Below are 26,068 nucleotides of genomic sequence, written 5' to 3' on the forward strand. Positions count from 1 at the left end.
GCCCGCCGGACTCACCACGAGAGCAACTGGGCTGACGGTGTGGCCGGGATCGATGGGCCACTCCCGGGGCCGCCCTCCGCCGCCGCTCCCCGCGGACACCCCGCAGCTCCCTCCCGCCGGGATGGGCCGTGCCGCCCCCGCCCCTCCATTGGCCGCCGTTCCTCCCCGCCCCGCCCCGCTCCCCGCCGGTGGTTCGGGCGAACTTTGCCGCGGCGACCGCCGCACGTGGAAGCCCCGCGCCGAACGCCCCCCCCGCTCCCCCCCTCACCCAGAGCCGGCGGCTCCCGGCAGCGCTTCCCCACCCGGCCCCGGGGGCGGCGGCTCCGCCGAGGCGATGCCCCCTTGAAGCTCCGCCGCGGCGAGGTCCGGGGGGCGGCGGGGATGCGGCGGAGCGCGGTCCCCCCCCTCCTCCTCTTCCTCCTCCGCCGCCGCTGAGCGCTGCGGGGCGGCGGCGGAGCATGGCCAGGGCGCCCGGCCGCCGCCTCGGGGTAGCATGGCCGTGAGCGCGGCGGCCGCCCCCGCCGCCGAGCCGCTGCCCCGCAGCATCTTCAAGAAGTTCCTGGTGATGCTCTGCTCCTTGCTCATGTCCCTCTACGTCTTTTACTGCCTGGCCGATCGCTGCCAGACCTTACCCGGACCCATCATCGCCGCCGGCGCCGCCTCGGAGGAGGAGGAGGGCGGCGGCGGGGGGTACCTGGGGGGCTCGGCCGAACTGGCCCCCTGGCAGGCGGCGGCGGCGCGGAGGAAGCGGCTCCTGCAGCGGCTCAAGCAGCGGCGGCGGCGGCAGGAGGCGGCGCCGGGCCCGGAGGTGCCGGCCGGGGAAGGAGGGAGCCGTGCCGGAGGTTCGGGAGGAGGAGGCGGCGGGGGCAGCGCGGCGGGCACGGCCGGCACCCTGACACTGCTGCTGGGAGAGGGCAGCAAGCGGCTGCCGCAGGCCATCATCATCGGCGTGAAGAAGGGCGGCACGCGGGCGCTGCTGGAGTTCCTGCGGGTGCACCCCGACGTGCGCGCCGTCGGCGCCGAGCCCCATTTCTTCGACCGCAACTACGAGCGGGGCCTCGCCTGGTACAGGTACGGGACGGGGGTGCGGGCGGCGGCACGGCGGGGTCGGGCAGCGCTGTACCCGAGCCGGCAGTGCCCCCCGCTGGCTGCCGAACCTCAGCCCCGCTCCCCGGTCCTCAGCCCGAGCGCGCTTCTCTCTCCCCGCATCCCCCAGCCCACGGCTCTCCACCGCTTTCCCCGTCCCTGCTGCTCCCGAACCATCTCCACCAGCCCTCTCCGTCACCCTCAGCTCTCCCCGCTCCCAGCGCTTCTCCCGACTCTCGCGGGGCAGAGCTGCGGGATGCTCCGGGGGCTGCCAGCGAGGTGAGCTCCGCGTCCCGGGGCTGCGCGGTGATACGGGGTGGGAGCCGAGCCCCAAACCCCGCTGCTCCTCAGACTCCCAGCCCTTCGCAGCCTTTAAAAGCGGCTTTTCTGCCGTTGCAGAAGCCCTGTGATGAGTAACCCAAACTGTCAGTTCCAGGGCAACCCACGCGCTCACCTGCCTCAAAAACAAACAGTACGGTGGATGGGGTTCTTATTTAGATGCGTTAGTGTTTCATTGAACCAAAGAGAAGGAGTCCCCTTGAGAAGAAAGAGAACGTTACAGCCGAGGGGCATTGCTGCCGCTCAGATGCTTGCCTTATGTGTTGCAAAGTTCGCAGAGCAGCATCTGCCGGAGGTTCCTATGGAAAAGATTGGGGTGAGGGAGAAACAGCTCTTCTGCATAGCGTGTTTGTGGCTTTTGTGAATAAGCAAGCAAAAAGGAGACGATTCGGGGCAGCCCTGGAGCTTATTTTGCTTGCAAGTGAAGCACGGCTGTTGGTAGAGAAAAAGAATGATTTTGACTGAGCTCGTGGTGACAGCCTTGAAATGTGGAGTAGGATAGTACCGACAGTCCGGTGTTTATGTAAAGTCTTAACACGTGGAAGTGATGAGCTTCCCTGCGTGTCCGATGGTGTCAGGAGCGCGCCGGGCTGCTGCTGGCAGGGTGTGGGTTCTCCAAGCAGAAAGATTTCCTTTGGTGTGGGCTGAAGCTGTCTACAGAATTACATGTTTAGTGCGCGCTTATCCCATTTCCACATGCCGACCCCATATCAGAAAGGAAGCATTAAAAAGGAATCTGCAAACCTCAAGGAGTTTAATCGAGGCTTGACTTGGAAAAATAAACACATGGCTTTGGGATGGCATCTACTGAAATTTATGGGGGATACGCAGGGAAGCTCATTTATCAGCGATGCTCTCGTAGCACTGGGGAGCAGACAGCAGTGTGTTTGCCCTGCTGGCTTTGAAATGAAGCTTGGGCGAGGACTGCAGACCCAGACAGAGGAGGAGCCACCGGCAGTGAGTGCACAACGCAGCCCTCAGCACAGGGGGTTTCATTTCCCAGAGGTTTGGTCCTGATCTGGCAGCTCGCACTGGTTGGAGGTGCTGCCCTGCAGGCTGTTTGTGTAATCGTTATGTGTGAGCACTGGGTACGCGGAGCGCTCCCATTAATTGCTGCAGTTTGTTTGTTCTGGTATTTGATGTAGTGAATTTCAGCATTTTATTTTTGCTTTTATTAGCCCTATGGGGGCTGAGGTACAGTGAATGCTTTGTATGGGATTATTCCTCTGAGACCTAATCTTGCCTGCTTTGCTTGTGTGAGTAATCTCTCCAAATGCACAGGGTCCCATTGTGATGGCAGTGTCCGCCCGCCACTTACCCATTATCCACCCATTCTAAATGCTCACTGTACAAAAATCTGTGTCCCTCCATGGGTCTGCTGTAATCTTTGATGAGGGTTCAGTGCTGGGGAAAGGGCCAGATGTTTGCCAGGGGTCCTCGTTTCTTATCTTTGGCATCAGAGTCTTAGGTTTCACGTGCATTTCTGTTTCCCGGCCGTCAGACTAAACAGCATCATTACAAAGCATAAACAGTGGGGTTGGCTTTCAGCGCCCAGGGGAAACCAGCTTGGCCAGCACCCTGTTGCAGGGAGCACCACGTTTATGGCTGTTTGCATGGACACAGGTTTGCATCAGGGGGAACTGCTCCTGGGTCAGTGGGTCCAGGTGGCACCGCAGAGGGCACCCTGGGAAGCAAAGAGGTGGAATATCATAGAATCATAGAATGGCCTGGGTTGCAAAGGCCCACAGTGCTCATCCAGTTCCAACCCCCTGCTATGTGCAGGGTCACCAACTAGCAGACCAGGATGCCCAGAGCCACATCCAGCCTGGCTTTGAATGCTTCCAGGGATGGGGCATCCACAGCCTCCTTGGGCAACCTGTTCCAGATGGGACCGCAGGTGTGAGAGGATTGTGGTTCCTCCTGGGAACAAAAGAGCACCTCCAGTGTCTGCTGCTTGTTACAGATGGAAGTGGGTCTGGATGGTCCTGGGGTGCCGCACAGTGCACACAAGTGATGGGAAGTGCTGCCTGTTAAATCAAGCAGAATAATGGCTCACCTCACAGCCAGCATTGTGTCTGGGCAGGAAGGCGGTTGTCCTACAGAGAGGCTGATTTATAAAAGTCAATCTGACTGGTTTTATTTGAGAAGTGTGACACCTCCGAGCTGGTGTGTGGGTTGAATATGGAGGGAAGATGTGTGCTGATGGCAGCACTCTCTGTTTGGGTTTGCAAGTCCCCTGTTTGTATGGGGACAAAGGGAGGGAGGGGGCAGCCCACAAAGCTCTCATTGACTTCCCAGCACAGAAATCGCTGCTTCAGCCCTGAACAAGGCTATTGAGCTCACAGAGTTCAATAGCAGGTGAGCATGTGTTTTAATAGTGTTCAAGTGCAACCCCCCACCCAGAGCACTGCTCGCACACAGCCCGGGGACAACTCAGGAATAGGGGCTAATCCAGTCAAGGGAAAAGAGGAGGGAAAAAAAAGCCTGAATAAAAAAATATCTGTGTTTGTGGGTGATATTGCAAGTCTGGCTGGTTCCCTCTGATCCTTTGTTAGCCTCGCGCTGATTGAGCTGCCTGTTGGAATGTCATTAGGCTGTCAGTCACCCCAGGAACATTTATTTCATATGTTTTAATCTCCCTGCTCTGCAGCACCGATGCCAATTCCACTAGAGCGAAGCCAAGCTAATGTCATTAGATTACACCCGATCCAGGGGAAGATGAAAGATGCTTCAAAGTTACCCCGTCAGGTTGGGAGTGTAAGTCTCACTCCTCCCCACTGCTCCCAGATCTGGGGAGTTCTCTGTCTCGTAATTAATGGCCTCTTGAGATTTCTCTACAAGGCTTTCTATAGTTTTCCTTCTTTTTTTTTCTTCTTCTTCTTTGTTTTTAAGTCCGGGCAACCAGTGATGTTTGTGAGTCGTAGGGAATGGAGGATGTCTTGGGATGGTTTGGGGGGGAAGGAACGTGCTCAGAGCAGCTGCTCACAGCTGCATCCCACCTTCTTGTGTAATTTCCCATCCTCAAATCACAGCAAAACAAGACCCTGGGGATGGAGGAGGTGGCCCACTCCTGCAGTGCTGGCTGGCCCAGAGCTCTGGGTTTTGTGGTCCCTGTGATTCAGCAGCACCATCTGGGAGTGCTTTATGATCCCAGCGGTGAGCAGGGGGACAAGAGGGCACGGATGGTGGCAGGGGAGGTGTTGGGGAGCAAATACAATTAATGAACATTGCAGCAGGCACCGGGAGGTGCAAACCTCTCTGTAGGAGGGAGATGCTGTAGCAATAGCTGCCTTGGAGCAGCATGATCTTATCACCTGTCCTCGCAGCATCTGCAACAACACCAAGGCTGTGTGTTCACAACATGCCCTGCCAGAATGTGGCTTGTGCTGTTGGACATCAAGTTCGTGCTAGTTTTGGTTTTCCACTCCCTGCTATGCGTGTGTGAGAAGTTCTGGTTTAGCAACGGCTGCTCCTTGTCCTGAGAACACCGCGTCTCCCAAACACATCTGAATTGCAAATAGCATGGAGTGCAGCCTGCAGCACTTTTAATGGAGCATGCAGCCTTGGACAAACCCATGCTGAAGAGGATCAAGGTCCTTGTTTATTTATTAGCTGTGTAATCAGATAGCGTTTCACACCGAGTTCATTGTGCCAGGTGTTGTATAAGAAAAGGAACAAAGGATGGTCTTGGCCCCAAAGCACAGATAATTCACTGTCAACAGCAGGTGGAGACAGGCTGGGATAGGCTCGAAGACAGTGCTCATGTCCTGGGCAAGGAGTTGCTATATGATGGTAACTGACCGGTTCTGGTGCTCAGCACTGCATTTGCAGGGAATCTGGGCTTGGACACTCTATGGCACGTTAGTGAAGGCTTGAAGCAGTTGGAAGGTTATGCCCTGTGACTTTGGAGGCACACAGAGTATCTCTGTTTGCCCATCTGTAAAAGCAGGAGGGATGTCACTGCCCTGCGTTTGAGACATCGGGATGTGGCACTGAGGTTTAGTGATGGGACTCGGCAGATCAGGTAAAGGTTGCACTTTGTGATCTTAAAAGTCTTCTCCAACACTACCAGTTCTGTTGATTCTAAGGCACTGAGAACACCAGGAAGGCAGATACAGACGGGCCTTTCCCTGTCGCAGATGCCTGGGACAGCCTCGGCTCACTGTCACCTCGCAGCAAGGCAGAGTGCCATCTAGTGTACATGCCTGATGGCACCGTCAGATGGTGGCACCGTCTGGATGCAGCACCCCAGCAAATCCAAGTGCAAAGAGCTGGTTTTGGGGCTCTCATCCCTTAAATAAGCCCCCAAACGTTATTATTATTGGTGGTGCTTTTAAACATTTTGCATCCATATGTATCACTTCTCGTTTTGGAGAGCAGAGAATTATGTATCCAGTGTTGGTTCCTGATGGTGGGGTGAGCTCCCCTGTTGGCACATAGGGAGAAGTCAACCCCGTTCCCATCAGAAAGCATTCAAACAAATGGACAGTGTTTTATTGGACTCGTTGTCTCAGTTCTGTATGGGGACATTCAGAGATTCAGAAGTCTGGGGGGCCCATCATCCTCTTCAGCTCAGCTTCTCACCCTGGTTGGTGCCTGGGTGCAGGAGCCCCAGGGGATAGAAGCGGGGTCTGTCCTGACCCTGCCTGCTGATGCTGAGCAAGCTTGAAAATATGGCCCCGGCCGTCCAAGATTTTGTCAGTTAAATTCATAGAGCTGCATCTTGTGAAAAGCAGCGCGAGGCTCCAGCTGGCTGGGGCCAGAGCCCATTTATGGCAAAAATTGTGATGCTGCTTTAGAGAAGCAGCAAATTCACCCTGCTTATAAACCCTCCTCTGGGGTCGGATCCTGCATCAGCCCTCCCTCCTGCAATTTCTCTGCTGCCTGCAGGGGCTCCTGCCAGTAATTCTGCCAGGGGCTGCCCCATCCCTACCACTGTGCCTGCAGCTGAGCTTGGGTTTCACCCCGACCTTTTGAAGTCTCTAATAAGAGCAGTTGGGTCTGGGGAGGGGGAAGGGAGCTGGGTCCTTTCCAAAGAGCTCAGAGCAACGAACATGTAAGCAGCAAATCGGAGAGTCACCTCCCCCCTGTTTGCCCTCCTTGTCTGCATTAAAACTCCTGAGCTGCTAATTACACTTTTTCCCTGGAGAGCATCGAGGTAACCCAAACTGCCTCCACAGTGAAACAGAAGAGGTTGGCAACAGGGAGCAGGGGCTGCTGTTGTGGCCATAAATCTTTGCAAATTCATTATGTGCAGGTATTAGGGAAGGGAAGTGGATTAGATTGCAGTTAAGGTCATGTTCCTAGGGTGGGATGCTATGGGTATTCCCCCAGTGCAGAGCCCTGTTGGGGCAGTGGGGCTGTTCAAGTATGGTCTGGATAACTGACGCTGCCCCACTATCCTGGCTGCTGTCCCTGCATTGCCTGGAACATGTGAGTTTTCATGGCTTGGGGTTAAACACGTTCACCCCCAAGCTGTGGGACCATTAGCAGGATGTGAATCACAAACAATTCTGCAGGAAGACATTCTCAGAAATCCCTGGTTCCCTTTGGGCACAGCCAGCCCATCCTCCTTGCTTCCCAGAAGTGCTGCATAACTCGTTTTTTCAGTTGCAACATCATCAGTTGTGGAGATAGATAGAAAGATCCCCACTTCAAACCCCCATTGAGCCACAGCCTGGGTCTGGAGCAGCATCCCCTGCCCTGACCGGTGGGTGAGTGGGAGCTGGGAGCAGCCGGTGAGACCATCAGCTTCCATTGCTGCTGAGCCATCTGAACCTGCTCGATTGTCATTATATTTTCTTTTTCCTCTAACAAGACATTTATTTTCTGCTGAAAATGTTAGAAAGTCAGGGTGATTTGTTGTGACGTTTCCAGCTGGAAAAGGGCAACTTCCCGGAGCCTGTGCTTGCTGGGGTTGCCTTTTATGGGAAAATATCAAAGCTAATTGTTTCTGATTTCCATGTATATCTGATGATCGATACGTCTGCACCTTCACACCAGCATTTTTGGGCTCTCAAATGTTGCATTTTGTCAGTAACATTCAATTTCACTTTCACGTTCCTTATTGCAATGCCATACACCAGCATCTTTCACTGTTCTTAGTAAGTGTTTGTGCTGTCTGGAAGCCTTTTTGGGGGAAGAAATCCCACATCCCAGCTTCTGGGTTTCCCACCATGAGGAAGCTGTGTCCCTGTGGCACAGGGTTAGTGAGAGAAGGTCCCTGTGTTGTACCTTGACAGGCCTTGGGAAGCTCCCTCAGCCTGACTGAGTGATGATGAGCCAAGGCTGTTGGCTCTGGGCTGTTTCCCCATCTGTAAAATGGGGCTGCTCTGCTGCACTCACCCACAAAGAGCTTTGTTAGAGCTGCTTTGCCTCCTGTGCTTTCCAGAGCAGTGGATCCACAAGAAGGAGCTCAGAGAGGAAGGATTTAGTGGGATGTGCACACCTGGAAGCCTCAGAGGAGCCAGAAGTGGGGGAAGGGCTTCCTGGCTGGACCCAGATGCAGAGCATGACAATTAATTGAGTTTGTCTTCCATGCTCCATGGGGGTGGGACACAGGCAGGAGCCCTGCACAAATCCCCTGTGAGCAAAGCATTTGGGTGCAGATATCACAGGATTCATCTGCTCGTAGCTTCCTGATTACAAATGGGGTGTCTGGCCGGGTGACAGTGACCTGCCAGCTTGCAGCTGGTGCCTGGATTTGTCCCCATTTCTGGCTCCCATCTGTGCACCCTGATGATCCCAGAGGCTCTGGCAGGGTCGGTGCCACTGAGCAGCTATCACCCTCCCCTTGGCTGTGCTGACCCTGGCCAGCAAAGGGAAGTGAGTGAGGCTACCATGTCACACCTCAGCTCAGGTACCTTTCTCCTCTCCATCCAGATTCACCTTGGCACCCATGCTTGTGATCTGGCACTTCCTGAAGGCACAAATCATCCTGCTGCACAGAGCTGCTGGAGCTCGCTGGAAGTCCTGCCATGCATGAGGGCTCTTCCCTCCATCCCTGGGAGTTCCTACTGAATTCCCATGGTCACACTCACTGAGTGCCCTGTCGGGTCCTGCTCTGCCCCAGGTCACCTTCATGGTCACCTTGCCTTGCCGGGAGCCAGCTCATCCAGGAGCTTTACCTTACTACCCCAGGAACGTATATATCTATCAGACCACTGAGTTTAGCAGACTCTCTGGAGTCTGTCTGTCCGTCTGCATCCCTCAGTGCAGCTGAACCCATCATCCTCACACTGCAGTGCTTTCCCACAAGTGAGTCCTCCCCAGTCCCACAGTTCAGGTCCCCCCAGGGCAGGTTTCCAGGAATGCTGTCCTTAGCATCTCCTGCTTAGCAAATCGTGGCCATCATATGTTTAGGGGAGAAATTGGATTTGCCTTGTAATCTAATCGATGTTAAATAACAGTAATTCTAACTCCGTGGCTGTGTATTTAAAGTGCAGTTGGTCTCTGGGGATCATCGGAGTTATTTAATCTAATGAAATCACCATTACTGTCTAATGAGGGTGCACCACGGGGATGCCTTTCACTGTGCCTTTCTTTCCCTGGAAGAAAGCAATGGTTTTAATAACTGGCAGCCAGAGCAGAGCATTCAGCAGAGGTAGACAGGTAGGGTGCAGCGGGGTGAAGATGGGAACCCTAAACTTGTTGTGCTTTTTTTTGTTGTTGTTCTCATTAAGCGATGTTTCCTTATCTCCTTGCAGAGAGAGACAGGGCCTGTCCCAGTGCAGTTTCTGAGCCTCCCAGTCCGCTCAAGCCAAGCACATGCTGCTCTCCTACGCATGGAGCTCATTGTGTGCAAATGAATGAGAGTTACGGCAGCAGCAGGCAGGGGCTGCGCTGCTGTCAGCTGTCAGGATGGCTGCATCCCGCCTAGCCAGGGCAGTGCTCCTTCCCCATAGCATGTGCTCTAATTTCCCATTATGATTTCTTTAATAGAACCGATACTTACTGTACGTCGCTCATTTGCTGCTAAAATGGGAACCATTAGAGCAATAAGTGGCAATTACCGTCGGTGCGGCATTTGCGGGTGAACTCAGCACAGTGCTTCCCTGAAGGCTGAGCCCTGCCTTTGTGGAATGGACACCCACAGCCTGCAGTGCTGGGGCTCCAGGGCAGTTTGTTTGGGATGGGGTGGGATGCAATAGGATGGGATGCGGTGGGATGAGATGCAGTGAGATGGGATGGGATGGAGTGGAGTGGGATGGGATGGGGTACCTGCTGTAAGGGTGCCCAGCAGCCTCCAGGTGCAGTGGATGTATCTGGCTTGCTATTGGCAGCTGTTGTGGATGAGGATGGGTTGTGGCTCTGTGAGTGCTGCTGATCCACCTGGGGATGTGTCCCCATCCTCCGGGCAGCCCATCCTCAGGCTTTTCCCCAAGAAACAGTTTCCATGATGGGAGAAAAAGAAAAAAAAGAGGGACACATCTACTGATTCAAACAACTCCTAAAAAACCCATATCCATGTTGCACAATAGCACATCAGAGGTCTGGGAAGGATCTGACACCCTGGTGAGGTTGGGTGCAGGTTGGGTCCCCATGCATGTCAGTGAGCACAGGGGATGGCTGCATTCAGTGCCTGCAGCCCTCTCACACTGCCTTCATTATTTGTGTGCTATCCAGCGTCATTAAGATATCAAGTTCATTTAGGTACATCCACATTGGCAGTTTAATTATGTCTGGGTACTACTCTGTATTTTATTCATGGACTATCTGGGGGCGGTTGTCAAACACAAGCCCAGGAGATAAAGGTTTGGTGGCTGCAGAATGCTAATGTCCTGCTGGCTCCCTTTTGACAAATACACATGCCAGTTATTACCAAACTGATTATTTCATTCATTAACACCACATACATCAGCTCCCTTCACCCGCTATTATTGTATACATTCATCTTTTCATAAACAATTACCTGACAAGGTTGGGAAAGGCAAGTACTGGGGAATTAATGCTCTGATGGGAATTTCCTGGCGTGGGCTCGTAACAAGGTGCTGGGTGTGTGTGGAATGCCCCGTTAGCGTGATCGCTTCATTAATCAAATTAGGGACAATAGCACATCACATGTGCCCTTGTCCCTCAATGGGTTGGGAGCTGCTTGCCTTGTGCTGGGCACAGCGGATGGGCCCCGTGTCTGTGATGGTAACAGGGGACCTGCAGTGATGCTTACAGAGCATCCCCTGTGACCAGCCCATGGTGTGCAGCTTTTCTTTTTATTAGTGTTATTACTGTCACAAGGAACATTTGCATGAGAACAGGTTCTTTGTTCATTTTTTTCTGCCTTTTTTTTTCCTGGCTCTCTTGTGCTGCTTTCCCTTACTACAATGGTGATGGGAAAGAGTAAGGCACCAGGGAACGTCTGGAGAACAAAATCTCTGTGTCATCTTGATGCACTTTTTTATTGTAAGGGAGAAAAGAGAATATGGGGAGACATGAGCAGTGAAGAATAACCAAACCCATGTAATAATCAGCTCTTGCAGCTCCCTTAGAGATAGTGGAGAACACATCCCACGGGGTCTCCGTGTGTTGTTGGTCCCACATCTCTCTGTTTCCATATATCGGACCCTCCATGTTTTCCACCCAAAGCTGCCACTCAGGACGAGCAGCTCTAACCCAGCCACAATCAGTTCAGCTTCTTGCTTGGAAAGTGCTTCAGGGTCACACTGCTGCTCTGCTCCAGCGTGGGATTTGCAGACTAAATAAGGGATCTGAGTGAGATTTAAGTGCCTATCTCCCTTAGTCCCCTTTGAAAAAAGCCCCACCAGGCTCACTAAGAAGCTTTTGCAAAAGGCATTAATCCTCCTTGCTATCTCTGCCCATCTCTTTGATCACACTTAAGAATCTTCAGGTCCAGGGGTCCCAGCTTTTCAAGTAGCTTCAAAGAGCCAACATCTCACTGGTGGGAGCTCCTGGGTCCTACTGGGAAGGAGCCCCAGTCCTTTTCATTTGGGTGCCAAGTGGGGAAGATGAGGTTTATTGGCGTGGGTTCTGATGACTCGTGTTTACTCATAAACCTCAGTTCACTCATTGGTTTTCTTTTCATCCATTCATATTTTGACAAACTCCTCTCTTCTCCTCTCCTCCCCTTTCCTCCCCTCTTTTTCCCCCTCCCCTTCCCCTTCCCCTTCCCCTTCCCCTTCCCCTTCCCCTTCCCATTTCCTTTTCCTTTCCCTTCCCCTTCCCTTCCCTTCCCTTCCCTTCCCTTCCCTTCCCTTCCCTTCCCTTCCCTTCCCTTCCCTTCCCTTCCCTTCCCTTCCCTTCCCTTCCCTTCCCTTCCCTTCCCTTCCCTTCCCTTTACTGTCTTTTCCATGATGAGCTGGCTCACCTCATGTCACACTGATGCCCAAGTGACTGCATCCCCATGCATGATGCGGAGGGAGGCATGGGGTGAGCATCCAGCCCCACCTCTGCCTCTCCCCTGCTTGCTGCACAATGTGCTCATGAAATTTAGATCTGCAATCAAGTGAGAATTCCTGAAATATGTAAGATGACTCCGTTTGATACCGGGTGAGACAGTGATGCATTCCCTGGGACGAGGTGGAATAGCTGAGCATAGAAAAGAGCTCTTAATGCACGACCTTTTGAGCTGTGGCTAAAATACCTCAATAGACAGGGGAGCTGGAGGAGGCCGGGTGAGATTGCTTCACATCTTCAGCCCTGGCCCCCACCTCACCCAGAACTTGCAAATGAGGCTACAAGGAATCTTTTTTAAGCTTTCTGTTTTCTGGAGACTTTTGCCCTCTTTGCACTTGACTGCTTTGCTCCAGGAATGAAAGCAGGCAGCCCTTTCCTCACCATTAAAGTTTCATTTAGCGAAAGGACAAAGAATTGGCACGGGAAGGATGAGGAATGACTGCAAGGGTAAACTTGTGTGACTCCATATATTTTAGATCATAGCCTGAGGTCAGTCCCTCTATTTTATAATACAGATAAAGGATTTTCTGGCCTTGCAGCAGGAGGAGATGTGTGGTGATATATAAAGAAGTCACTTCTCAGCGTAATTTAAGAAACAACCTCTGCTCTCAGAAGCGTGGGTCTGGCTCTCCTAAAGCTCTCCATTGCTGTGCCCACACACACAGGTGTCCTTCCCCAACAGGAAAAGAACGCATCAAACTATTCTCCAGCACAACATCTCAGCGGGTGCTTTTACCTCCAGGAGAGTGTGGCTCACCACAAGGTGCCACGAAAGTTGGCACATGGTCCTGCAAAGTCTGCAGCAAGGGAAAGCCCTTTTCCTGCTCCCAGGACAGCCAATGTTCATGTAAAGACCACTTGTTCTTTCCCTTGAAGAATGCGTGCGTTGCTGTGATCGTGCACGTCTAAAATGTGTTTGCACGGAAGAAGAACGGGCCAGACATGGGAAACAAGCAAATCACATTATGCATTGGAGGCAATAATGTCGCTCCCAGGGGACAGAGATAATACAGCAAAAGACAAAAGAGCAATAGACTTTGCCAGCCTGAGCACTTGTCTGATTGTGGCTTTGCTGGAAATACCCTCAGTGTCCTCATTGCCACTGCTGGAATTGGACGGGGACTGGGTGTATAGTGTGAGGGTGTGCTTTGGTTGCCGGCATCCCTACACTGCTCTGAGCACAGCTCTGCACAGCAATCCCATGGCATGGAAGGTGTAGCTTCCTTCCAAACTGGCTGTCATTTTGGTTTGGAAAAATTCTTCATCCCCAGTTTTGGAGGTGACGGAATGGGATGCATTGGACAGGGCAGGGCCCATAAGGTACATGTAATGGGGATGGCTTTCCTTGCCAGCTTGGTGAAGGAGCCTCCAAAGCCAAGGCACCAAGAGCTTTTGGAAGACCCCAGTTGAGCTGTATGCCAGAGGCCCCTTCAAAGAGACCACTGAAGCTCTGAGATGTGCTTCAGGCTTTTCCTCTCTTCCCCTTCCTTCTTCCTTTCTTCTTTCTTCCTTCCATCTTTCTCACTGTCCACTTCTTCCTCCCTTGTCATCTTTGTTTCATCTTCTTCTTGCTTTTCTTCTTTCTTTTCCTTTCTCCTCCCCTTTTTCTGTCCATCTGTCTATCCTTCCATCTTCTTTAGATCTCAGCAAATTCCAGGGAGGCATCAGTTGTCTTTAACACCCAAAGGAAAAATTGAAGGGAAGGGTTCAATTACTCGTGTGAAAAATGAGTCTCCTAACCGAGGTCTATCCATTTGCTAGTTCTGCTTGTTTTAAAACTGAATTATAGAGACTGCACATTTTTCTGGAGACAAATGCATTAATTTTTCTCAAAACAGACAAGAGGGAAGCAGAGGGAAAATAAGATAATAAGAGTTTCCACAGTGATTTATATGCCTTTGTGAAAACTAATGGGGGAGGCTGCAGCCGGCGGCCGGGGGGAAGGGGCTGCAGTGGCAGGGATGGCTGTGGGGAGAACTGCCAGAAGTCCGAGCAAGATGTTGGCTTTGGATGATATAAGATCGCTTTACATCTTTCTCTAGCTTGAAAAATCTCTCCTTCTCTCCCTCTGTATACACACACATGAAATATGTGCCATACGATGCTCTTCAAATCAGCGCAGGCCCTGCTGTTTATACAGGAAAGGATTGTGTTTCTCGCCGACCTCCCCCCAGCCCTCCCTCTTCTGCCAAAGGATAAACTGGGACCTTCCGAAAACAAAGTGGTGGCTGCAGTTTGCAACAGATTTGCTCTCAGTTGTGTTTACCCAGGGCAGGAGAGCCCTTCCCCGGGGCGGCCGCCTGCACTCTTAGTCACGGAGCAGCAGGGTTGAGTTTATTTTCTTGCTATCTGTTCCCTTTGGTTTGATTTAGACGCGAAAAGAGATATTTTTTTATGATAAGCAATAGCAAATTGGGTTTCTTTATGGCTCGTGAGAGCCGTTTGACAAAATTGGACTATTTATGTAGTGTACTGATTGCGATGGAGTCCCGATTTTAATGTCTAACTGAAGGGAATAAAGAAGAAAAAAACAACACAGCAAATGGTGTTTTTTAAAGGCTACAAGCTGTTTGTGAAGAGAGATGCAGTGGACATCAGCAGCTCCCTGATGTCTTAATGTGGCTAAGTGAAGGTTTTGGGGTGAATGGAGAACCCCGAGGGCTGGGGGCAGTTCTGGCAGTGGCTGTAATTCATGGGACCCCCCCAGGAGGACAACAGCTGCCCCAGTGGCAGAGCCTGTGCTGGTGGCTCTCTCCAATTACTCACAGGAATGACTCGATGCTTTTATTCCCCATTGGTTTCTGAGTAGAAAATCCCACGGTGTTCAGAAGGATCTGAGAACAGAGAAGCTGAAAGCGATGCTTGAAAGCAAAACCCAAACGTCTTGCAGGGCAGATGGTTAATGGCGTGGTTCGGTTTATTTGCCCAATGCAAATCACATCCCGTCTGCCCATGGCTGCGGGGAGGCCAGTTCCTGTTTGTTTGGCTAAAGTAAGGCTGAGATTTCTCTGCAGCTCACAGGTGATGTCCCCAGGGATCATAGACTCACAGAATGGCCTGGGTTGAAAAGGACCACAGTTCTCATCCAGTTCCAACCCCCTGCTATGTGCAGGGTCGCCAACCAGCAGACCAGGCTGCCCAGAGCCACATCCAGTCTGGCCTTGAATGCCTGCAGGGATGGGGCATCCTCCTTGGGCAACCTGTTCCAGTGCCTCACCACCCTCTGTGTGGATGGGGATGGGGATGAGACATGAGGTTGTGGGATCAGACCTCCACCTCTATGCAGACACTGTTGTCCCCTGGGGGCCTCCATCAGCTTTGTTTGTTTGTCTCCTTCTCCCAGCTCAAAATCCAGCAGCACTCTGTTGGTGGGTATGTCCCCCCTCCTTGTGTTCAGACCAGGAGGGCATTTCAGGGGGTCCTCACCTTCCCCACTGGCCCTAATTGAAGGCTGAAGAGATTTTTCACAGATTCCTGGGTTTTTAAAAAGGAGCCATTTGCATATTAATAAGAAGCTGTTCAGACTGATTGGCTTAATGTGTTTGGGGTAAGTATAATTAAATGTCAAGGGAAATATATCATGGAGTAATGAAGCTGAAGCTAATTTATCAAAAAATGAGGCCTAGAGAGGGAGATACTCCCAATAATAAGCAGTTCCTTAACCTTCCCCTTCAGGTGCTGTGCTTGAAGCATTTGCTCTTGGCAATCCGTATGTGAAGAAGTGACCAGCAGATTGCTTTGTCCTGGGGGTCCTTCTCATATGTGCCCCATTGCCAGCCCCCTGCCATGGCTGAGCCTATCCATGGGATTTGTGGGGCAGAGATGTGGGAAGGTCCCTGTGGGGCCAGCAGCAGCACTGGGGAGGGTGCTGGGGTGGTTTTACATACAGAACACTTCAGGGAATAAGAGCATTCATGAGGTTTTGTTGTACCAGACTTAGTTTTGTTACTGGGTCACTTATGCCTTTATTTTTCCCTTCTCATCTGTCTTTTTACTCCAGAAGCTTTTCAGAGCACATGTGTCTCCTGCTCTGTTTATGTACTAGGCTCCTAAATATCAACTCCTGTAGGCACCGCTTTGCTATGAACAAAAAATACAACCCTCATTCAGGACTGCAGGGCAGGTCCCAAAACAGAGTTTATTAATATCAGGGTGGAGAGTGAGGCTCATGCTGAGGTCCACACTCATCCCTACAGAGTCTGGGACAACTTCTGCATCCCAAAGCGTGATGGGAGAAGGTGGTGAGCTCCCTTCCCACAGCACAACGGTACACACTTTGCAGCAAACCCATTCCATTCCATTCCATTCCATTCCATTCCATTCCATTCCATTCCATTCCATTCCATTCCATTCCATTCCATTCCATTCCATTCCATGATTGGACTAGATGATCTTAGTGGTTTTTTCCAACCTTAATGATTCTGTGATTCTTTGATCCTATCCTATCCTATCCTATCCTATCCTATCCTATCCTATCCTATCCTATCCTATCCTATCCTATCCTATCCTATCCTATCCTATCCTATCCTATCCTATCCTATCCTATCCTATCCTAATTCTATGAAGATGTGGCTTTAGGGCAGGACTGGATTCACAGAACTCACTGTCATCCAGGCACTGCCAATGTGCTCATGGTCTCAGTGGGAAAAATCCCCCTTTGGCAAAATCTGATGGAATCAGTAGGTTTGGAGATTAGTTGAGGCATCTGTAAAAGGTCACTGCCAGAGGTGATGGGGATGGATCTGGGCATGATGAGGAACAGCAGGGTCTGTATTGCCTGATGCAGGGCAATCCCTAAAAGTGTTTGCTCCCCACCCTCCCTGTGCAAAGAGCTCTGAGGTTGAGGAGCAGCAGGCTTGTGTTCATGGCCAAGAGGAGACACTGCAGGTCTCCCCTGCTGCAGAGGGGACTGGGGAAGCCAAGGGAAGATGCAGTAAAGCCAAGGGAAGATATGGTGAAGTCAACCCCAGCAGATGAAGCTCCTGGTGACACAGCTTTGATGGCTTTCCCAGCCCTTTGGAAGGGAAAGGGGCTTTTCCTGGTGCTGAGCTTGGAGCTGGGCCATCACCCATAGAGCCCAGGTCCCTGCTGTGGGGCAGCAAGGCACATTCTGGAGTGATTTTCTGAAGCACTGAAGTTGCTGAACCCTCGCAGAGATGCCTGCGGTGCTTGGCATACAGCAAGGGAACAACTTAAAGAAATTGCTTTTTATAAAACAAATGAAAATCATATAGAAGTAGATATATGTAAATTATGTATACATCTATAAATTATGTGTTTAATATATTTTAAAAAAGCAACAACAACAAAAAACCACCCCACTGTCATGCTTTGGGCACAGGCAGCAGTGATGCTACAGCAGCACTTTGAGGTCAAAGGACCCCTAGACATCCTCTGGCTGTAAAGTGGCATTCCCCTTACCCAGCTCATCCCAAAGCAGCAGGACCAGGGCTGGGGCAAACACACAGGGCTCCCTGCATCCCCTCAGGCTGCATTTGAGGGATACTGTGTCAGGCTGTTGTCGTTCCTCTAAACCTGTGTTTTGATGCAGCTTCCTATGGCAGGAACTGCAATTCTCTGTTGGGTGAAGTAATGAAAGCACCTTGCAGCCACTGCCATGTTGCTGCCTTCCTAATCTGAGCTCCTTTTAAGTATTTGGTCATCCAGGAATGTCTGATGATGAGCAGCATGAGAAGGACTTGGCTGGGTGCCCCAGTGGACAGCGGTTCTGCTCCCATGCATCAAGTGAGCAGCACTGATTTTAGCCAAATTTGACCATCCCTTGGGGCTGCTGTGCCCATCCCGCAGCCCTGAGAAGGTCGGATTCCTCCTCTGCAAGGGATGGCAGAGGAAGGAGAGAGGGGTCGTGCTGATAAGATGCTGCCTGACAGATGCAGCGTGGAAACAGATGCTCCCAGCTGCAGCTGTAATGAGATCCATAAATACAGAGGGTTGCTCAAATAAACGCCGGCATCCGCCGCACGATGAGCTCAGGAGCTGCTGTTGTCAGCAGACACAAGGCGGGTAGATTTGAGGCAGGAGGAGAACAAGGCAATGCTGCTGCAGCTCCATGTGCAGGCTGAGGGGTGAAGGTGCCCATGCTGTGCCCAGCTCAAGATTTCAGGGTTGTTTCCCAAGAGCCTAAAAGTGCTGAGATCATGGGCACGTCAGCATGCTGAATGCTTCCTGCCCTTTCAGCTCAGCACAATTGGGCACTGGTTTTAATATCCTCTCAGGAACACTGGGGAGAACAAAAATCTCTGTGCCCTGGGAGGTGTCATTTTGAGACTCAGATCAGCAGGAATTGGGTCTTACCCAGCAGCTCTATGCCCAGTGTCCTGCTTTCCCCTTGGTACCTCTAAGCATTTTCCACTCATTCACCTTCCTCACTCCCATGGGTTTCCTTGGGATTTTTGGGTAGTTCTACCAGATTCCTGGAAGGCATCTCACCATGTATTGATCCCATGTGATGTCTGAAGGGACAGGAGGCTCAGGGAGCTCGGCTGTGCCTTTGCTGCTTTCAGAGCCCTTTGAGAGCTGCCGGCCCCCAGCCCAACGTGAGGACAGCTCCCTCTTGTTAGGCATTGGTTTTAATTCATTTATCCGTGCACACTCCAGGTTACATTATCACTCTTCCCAGAGCATTTTTCTTTTTAATCTCCTGTACGTGCTGTAATGGCCCTCCTGGGAGCAAGGGCCTAAGAGGAGCGAAAGGGAATTGCATGTGATCACGGTGCTTGTTTTCTTTTAGCATTTTCTGATGCAGAAGTGCTTGAGATGATTTGGAAGAGGAAGGGAGATGCGGTGGGAGAGAGGAGGAGCCCATGTGGCTGGGGGCTGTAGAGAGCAGGGAGAGATGCACTGTGCTGTAGGACATGAGGCTGCATTGCATGCACCTCAGTTTCCCCACTCTCCTCAGCCAGTGGCTTCATGTCAAAGAAGGCTCTGTGCTTCCATCGAGGCTGCTGCGGGCATGCCCATCACTGTGGCACCTGGCCTGATCCTGGTTCCCATTTCTGCTTCATTCCCACCACCTGATCCCTTAGCTCCCAGGTGTCCTGCTGCAAGCAGCACCTCTGTCTCTGTGCTGCTGCAAAGGGCTGGGGAAAGCCCCCGGGTGTCCCAGCTCCATGCTTCCAGCAGTGCCCCCACACTGCAGCTTAGGATCTGTCTGTTGCAGCTGTGACACCATTGCAGGCTGCAAACCCTGCACAAACACACACCCTTGGGTGCACTGTTTGTAGGGATGGAGCCTGATACATTGCTGGGGTTTCTGAACATGAAGCACTGCTTTGTTCCCCAGAACCTTGCTCTCACAGGGACACGCCATCAAGTCCTGTCTCTAAGGACTCTGATCCCATGGCTGGGGTCAGGCCAACGCCCAGCTCAGATTTGTAAAGGGATCATTGTGCAGTCAGTCAATAAAGAGACATAAAAGCCGTAACAAACAAGACATCAAAGATCATTCCCACACCAGGAGTGCCTGAGGCTGGGGACCGGCTATGGGGACATGCCAGGGTGACCCCAGCATGAAGGTGTCCATGAGAAGGACTCACCCAGTGGGGTACAGCAGTCAGTAAAGGCAGCACAGCACCCAATGCATGGCTGAAACCATGATGCAGCCCCACTAAGGGCTCACTGCGAGTCCGCACGCAAATCCCAAACGCACCCTTTGAGGAGAGTCTTCCTCTCCTGTTAAGTAATTAAATAAAGCCCCGAGCTCTACTAAAATTAAAATAACAGAATCCATTTATTCTGGCAGGGCCCGCTGGTGGCTGCTCTTGCCAAAAACATTTTTGTGGTTCTTGTCTTTTCAAGTGGCTCTTTCGCAATAAAACCCAGATGCCATTAGTCCAGGGAGGCCTCCAAGCAACTGTTTACGTCCATGAAAGATGCCCTTTGTAATTAATTAATCTCCTGAAAGCTGTGGCAGCACATTCCTGGTGGGTCCCAGCATGTCCCTGCCCGCCGGGCTGGCAGCCGAGGTGCAGGCTCATTCCTGAGCACTGAAGAAAGCCTTTGTGCTGCAGCTCAGCCACTGAAGGGGTTAATCTGCTCCTTGGGAAGACACAGCAGAGATTTCAACACTTAAACTACCAAAACCCAAACAGAGGTTGGCATGCCTGCTGCCATTGCACAGGCTGCTTCTCTTGCTCAATGGCCAAGCAGAGATGCAAGAAGGTGGCTCTTAAGCACAGAAGCACAGGAATGGGTGCAGCAGGCCCAGCTAAACAGCTGTCCTGGCCATTCAGGTGGTGAGCAGCATTGGGTGCATGAAGAACAGGCAATGTGCAGAGGTATTTTTGTCACCTGCATCCAGTTGGATATGATTGGGGTTGGGGACTACCCAAGGCTGAAGTCACTCAGGGGTTCTTGCATCCCAGTGCCATCAATTGATTTAACCCACCAGAAATTTGACCAGGCTGTTTCTGACCTATATATCCTTTTGGCTTTGCAGCATCGGGTGATGGCAAATCCCTAACATGAAACTATGGCTCTGCTTGGCAGAGGTGGCTTCTGTAGAGACCATGCCTCTGTTCAGCCTCTGTGCAACTCGGTTTCAAACAGCAGGAATTGCAGTAGGGCTGATCAGTCCTCACTGCCTCATTTGTAACATAACGACTCAGCCTGGGGTTCGGTTGTTATTGGTGTTGTTAGCTGTTGTTGGCTTTTCATTGTTGCTGTCTTGATAGATGGGTTTAATTTGGCTGGTGTATTGCCCAGCGTTGCACACCAGATGTTGCTGTGGCGGGGAGCAGTCCATCACCATGCAGCATTGCAGCTGGGTCAGTGCCTGGGGTCAGCGAGTGCAGACGTGGGTCCCAGGGCTGCAGTTGCCATGAGAACTGTGGTGGCACGGTGGTGAAGCCCCATCCATCTCCTGTTGGCCTTGGGCTGCTGAGGTAGGAAAAATCTGCCTCCTTGGATGGGGTCATGCAACCAAATGGTGAACCTCTGGCATTCTGCAGCCCCCATTTGGGGGTGGTAACTGGGTGGTGTGAAACTAATGGATCTGATGTGGTGTCTCTGTGTAAGGAGAGCTAATGGAGCTCCTGGGAGGAGCAGATGAACATTTGCTAAGTGTTCTGCACCCTTCTGTCTTGCCTTTTTAACTCAAAAGTCACCCACGGGCCAAATGCTGCATTCTTTTAGCATATCTCACCCAATGCCCAGCCCAGGAGAGCAGGAGTGACCCAGAACTGAGCCCTCACCTGGGCCAGGAGAGCTTCCCAACAGCTTGTGTGCAGGATTTCTTTGGGTGGAAGAAGGAAATTGCTGAGGTCAAGGGGCTGACATTGCACATTTTTATGTGACATTAGCTTGCTGCCACCTTGAAAATACCAAAAGATGGAGTCTTACATCCTGGCCCTTGAAAAATCCTTTGTGCCCTGCAGAAAGGGACTCTTGTTACTCAAGAAATTCACTGTTATTCTGGGGAATTTAAGCCAATGTGCAGGAAAACCCAGTGTGGGCAGGACAGAATTTAAAGGGGTAGGATGTCAGGACCGTAGAGGTTTGCTCTATTCTTCCAGTGTCGTGGCATAGAACCATAGAAACACAGCATGGTTGGGTTGGAAGGGACCTTAAATCCCCACAGCCCTAACTCTGCCATGGACTGGCTGCCCCTCACCAGCTCAGGCTGCCCAGGGCCCCATCCAACATGGCCTTGGGCACCTCCAGGAATGGAGCACCCACACTTCTCTGGGCAGCAGTGCCAGCATCCCACCACCTCTGAGTAAAGGATTTCCTCTTCATATCTGACCTAAATTTCCCCTCCTCTTGTCCAGAACCGTTCCCCCTTGTCCTGTCACTACCTGCTCATGATAGAATAAGAGGGGGGATCCATCTCAAAATGTCCTTGTGAGGCAGAACAGGATTACAGCAAAGTTTTGGTATGTGCTAAGATGCTTTTTGAGTCGGAGCACCATGAGCTATCTATGCTAGAAGGAAAGTGAGCTGAGTGGTACTTGGACTCCTCTACAATACTTGGCACTAACGTGTCCCTCTCCCCTCAGGGACCTCATGCCCAGGACCCTGGAGGGGCAGATCACCATGGAGAAGACCCCCAGCTACTTCGTCACCAAGGAGGCCCCAGCCCGCATCTCCTCCATGGCCAAGGGCACGAAGCTGATCGTGGTGGTGCGGGACCCCGTGACCAGAGCCATCTCGGACTACACACAGACGCTCTCCAAGAAGCCCGACATCCCCACCTTTGAGAGCCTGACCTTCAAAAACAGGACTACGGGCCTGATCGACACCTCGTGGAGCGCCATCCAGATCGGCATCTACGCCAAGCACCTGGAGAACTGGCTGCTCTACTTCCCCATCGGGCAGATCCTCTTCGTCAGCGGGGAGAGGCTGATCAGCGACCCCGCGGGGGAGCTGGGCAGGGTCCAGGACTTTCTGGGCCTCAAGAGGATCATCACCGACAAACACTTCTACTTCAACAAAACCAAGGGCTTCCCCTGCCTGAAGAAGGCGGAGGGCAGCAGCAAACCCCACTGCCTGGGGAAAACGAAAGGCAGGACCCACCCCGACATCGACCAGGAGGTGGTGCAGAGGCTGCGGGACTTCTACCGGCCCTTCAACATGAAGTTCTACCAGATGACGGGGCAGGACTTCGGCTGGGACTGAAGCTGACAAAAATAATTTAAGAAAAGGAAAATATAATATAATATATATTTTTTTTACGTATCAGTAGGGGGCGGGGGGAAATACAGGAAAAAAAAAATAGCTGTGCTGAAACACGATTCATTCTTAATTTTCTATTTTTTTTTCCTTTTGACCCTACTTGGTTGTCTTTCTTCTCTCAGAGATGTGTCACCAAAAGAGGCTGTGAACTGCAGCCTTGGTGCCACTGACATCCCCCCTGTGGCTTGGGTGCTTCTTCCAGCAGGCCCCAGGTTTTGCATTGGGATCCACAAAAAATAACACGGGGGTGCAAAGCTGCGGGATGCCTTCAGGTCACCTTCAGAAGCGATAGGTGCAAGGGGGAGCTCATGGCCTGGCAGGTCAGCCAGACTGGGGTTTGGAAATGCCATTTTAGACCCTTTTTTGTCCCCTTTTTATAATGAAACAAAGGAGGTGCAACATCTAATTTGGTTCTCAAAGCCTTACACTGGGAGATAGATATTTTTTATTCCACCTTCAAGAATTTTTCACTTATCCATTCTTGGTTTGACGTTTGCCTCTTCACTAAACCAAGCTCTTTTCACTGACCAAACTTAATTTTCACCTTGCAGAAGCCAAAAACAATGTTCCTTTGGTTTGTTTTTGACCCTCAAAAAAAATCACCAAATGAAAACAAATTATCCTTTTGACTTTAGGACGGAAATGGCCAAGCAGTCTGAAGTTCCCATTTAAGGGAATTCCCTGCTCCCAGGAGCATGCACCCCCTCTTGCTGGGCATTTCTCCCATTGTGGCCTATCTGAAGGGATCTGGGTGATGGGCAGGGAAAGGTTCATGATGCATGTGGACCTGTTGGGTGATGCTCATTAAACATGTGGAAGGAGGTGGGACACCCTCCATCCCACTGCTCACACACACAGGAACCAAGTTTACAGCGTCTGGCGGATGATCTTTAAGCCATAATGAAGAACGTTTTGGGTGGAGAAAGGGGGAAAATGAAGAAAAAATTGCATTCAGGGTGAGGAGAAGCTGGTGGAAGGCTTCTAATCCTTTCCTAAAGAAGAACTGAGGGGGAAGTGGGAATGAGAGCATTGGCTGTGCAGGCCTTTGAAACTGTCAGGCAAAACGAATCTCCTGTTTGCAGTAACCTGAAGCTTTAAATTCTTTGCTTTGATCATTATCACCTTTTTTGGACAGTAGAAATGGCTCAGAGACAGAAATCTATTAGCGCAGCAGGATCCTGCATTACCTTGGGCTCCTTTATCTGCTGGTTCTTTATCTCCAGCATTTTCTAGGTGATAGGAGCACCTAATTATGGCATGGTGCTGTGTACCAACACGATGCCCCCTTTTCTAAGCCCAACTTTAAGAAAGTTGTGATGGGGGCCAATAAACTTCACTGGGCATTATGGGCATTACTCAGAAAACCTGGCTGGGAAGGAGCATGGAGCCTCTGCTCACTGTATGTCTGCTTGTCTTCATGTCCCATCCCAGGAGGCGTTCAAGGTCAGGTTGGATGGGCCCTGGGCAGCCTGATCTAGTGGCTGGCAACCAGCCTGCAGCAGGGGGTTGGAACAAGATCCACTCCAGTCTAAGTCAGTCTATGATTCTATGTTGGCCAAGATCCTAATGAAATCAGAGCAGAGTTTTCAAGGAGTCCAAAGAATTTCACAGGGAAAAGATGCAAAGCATGTACCAGAAACTGCCATTCAGTGGCAGTCATTTCCGGCTTGTCTGTCCTGCTTGCTGTGTCAGAACAGCTCAGGACCTGGACAATTTCAAAGCACCAAGTCCCACTGCAGGTCCCGGCAGCCTGTAGCCCCCATCCCTTCATCATTAAGGATACAAACCCACCTGGTTCTGCATGCAAGGCCAAGTTCCCAATGCAATTAAGACCACTTCATTTGCATTGTGGGGTCCCAGGACCTTCTCCCACCACTGTACCCTCAAAGCTAACCTCAGGTCCTCATGCCCTGGCTGGCAGGGCTGTGGCATGGGACTGGTGGTAGCAGCAGTGTCCTGGCCCCATGGCTATGTACCACATTATCTGGCCCCACTGATTTTCCCCTTCCCACTATCCCTACCCCAGGCACCAAGGAGGTTTTCCAAGCTGCAAAGAAGAGTTATGCAGGTAGCTCCTTTGAGACTTAAGGGTGGGCTAAGCTGTACATGCTTTTGACAAGTATAACTATCACTTGAGCATGATTTAAAAAAAAAAAAATCAATATCATTATATTGCTACTGTCTCTCATATGGTCACATTTAGACTAGTACAAAGGTGCTTTATAGTGCTACAGATTGTTCTTCCCATATTGAACCAGCTCTAGCGGTATGAAGCACCTTCCTACAAACGAGTTTCTACAACTGCCAGCAAATCACTGCCATTAAATCCATACAGCTCCAGTGCATCCCCAAGCCCAACTCTCATACGTGCCTTCAGAACACTCCCAGCATCCCAAATTCAACTCCCATCAACGCTCAGATGCTCTACTCCCATTACTTTCTGAGGGTCTGACTCCCTCGATGCACTCCTAGTAAAACTATTTAGGGATCAGGGGCTGTAATTGATTTTTTTTAATCTGGGCCATAAGTAGTTTTGAAAATCCCTCCACATAGGAACAATGGCTTTTAAAAAGAGGTCGTGCAATCAGGTCGCTTTGAACTCTAATGGTGTTTAAGCCTCCAAATTCTTTAGGCTTATTTTAAAATCCAGCCATGAAGTTTATTTTAACCTAAGAAGAACTGGAAGTGAAGTGTTGGAACCTGCAGCCCTCCTGAGCCCACGGTACTGGGCATCTCTGTTAGGAGAAGTATGCAAAAGTGGCTATAAGTGAAAATGAAAGTGACCCTATAGAGTATGATTAGGAAGAAATCAATACATTAACGATGAGAAACTAATTTGGATGCATTAAGATCTTTCTGATCTTGATAATCCAGTGCGCCCTTAGGCACTGGTAAAGCTTGGGCTCATATGCCACGCGTTGTTAGCAGTCTAAGAACATCTGTTTGAAAACTACACAAAACACCCTGAAAATTTCAGACCAGTTGGGATTTCCTTTGTGAGCCCAGTTTGGCACTGTGGGACCCGGCCTCTGCTGCTGGGACCTCAGGGGGGTGAGGAGGGGCTGCGGCTGTGCTGTGTTGAGCAGCACTGATTGCATGCACTGAACGTCCTCGGCTCCTATAAAGCACTGCCAGCCAAGAATGCTCCCACATAGAAGGAATACAAAGGCCAACACGCCATGAAGAACAGTGAAGGCAACTCCTATATGTGGAATTCAGAGCGGGCTTTGGGCTGCAGCACCACAGAGTCCAATTTCTGGAGCAATTAGTGATGCCCGGCCTGCACTGAGTCATTTTGACTAACCCTGATGCACAGCCTCCTTGGTTCTCTTGCACACACACTAGCAGATGCAATGTTACATCTCCACATTCGGGGGAAAAAAAACGCCCGTTTTCTTAACCATTAAAAAGATTCTTGTTCGTATATAATGGTTTCTGGATTTTCTCTCCTCCCTCCCCTCTGCTCTGTGATGCTGTCATCTCTCCCCCTTCGGTGCTATTCCAGTATGGAGCAGACTGATTTTAATTTAATTTAAGAATG

The 26,068-nt window shown here is 51.2% G+C and overlaps 1 protein-coding gene across 1 annotated transcript; it reads left to right on the forward strand.

Annotated features, from left to right (window-relative positions):
- Positions 1-233: 233 nt before the first annotated feature.
- HS3ST3A1 (heparan sulfate-glucosamine 3-sulfotransferase 3A1) lies at positions 234-26,068 on the forward strand. Its single transcript, XM_072352253.1, has 2 exons — positions 234-1,071; positions 21,852-26,068. Exons 1-2 carry the CDS (start codon positions 494-496, stop codon positions 22,468-22,470), a joined length of 1,197 nt encoding a protein of 398 aa, XP_072208354.1. The 5' UTR covers positions 234-493; the 3' UTR covers positions 22,471-26,068.

This window comes from Excalfactoria chinensis, chromosome 17 (genome assembly GCF_039878825.1).
Source record: "Excalfactoria chinensis isolate bCotChi1 chromosome 17, bCotChi1.hap2, whole genome shotgun sequence".
NCBI lineage: Eukaryota > Metazoa > Chordata > Aves > Galliformes > Phasianidae > Excalfactoria > Excalfactoria chinensis.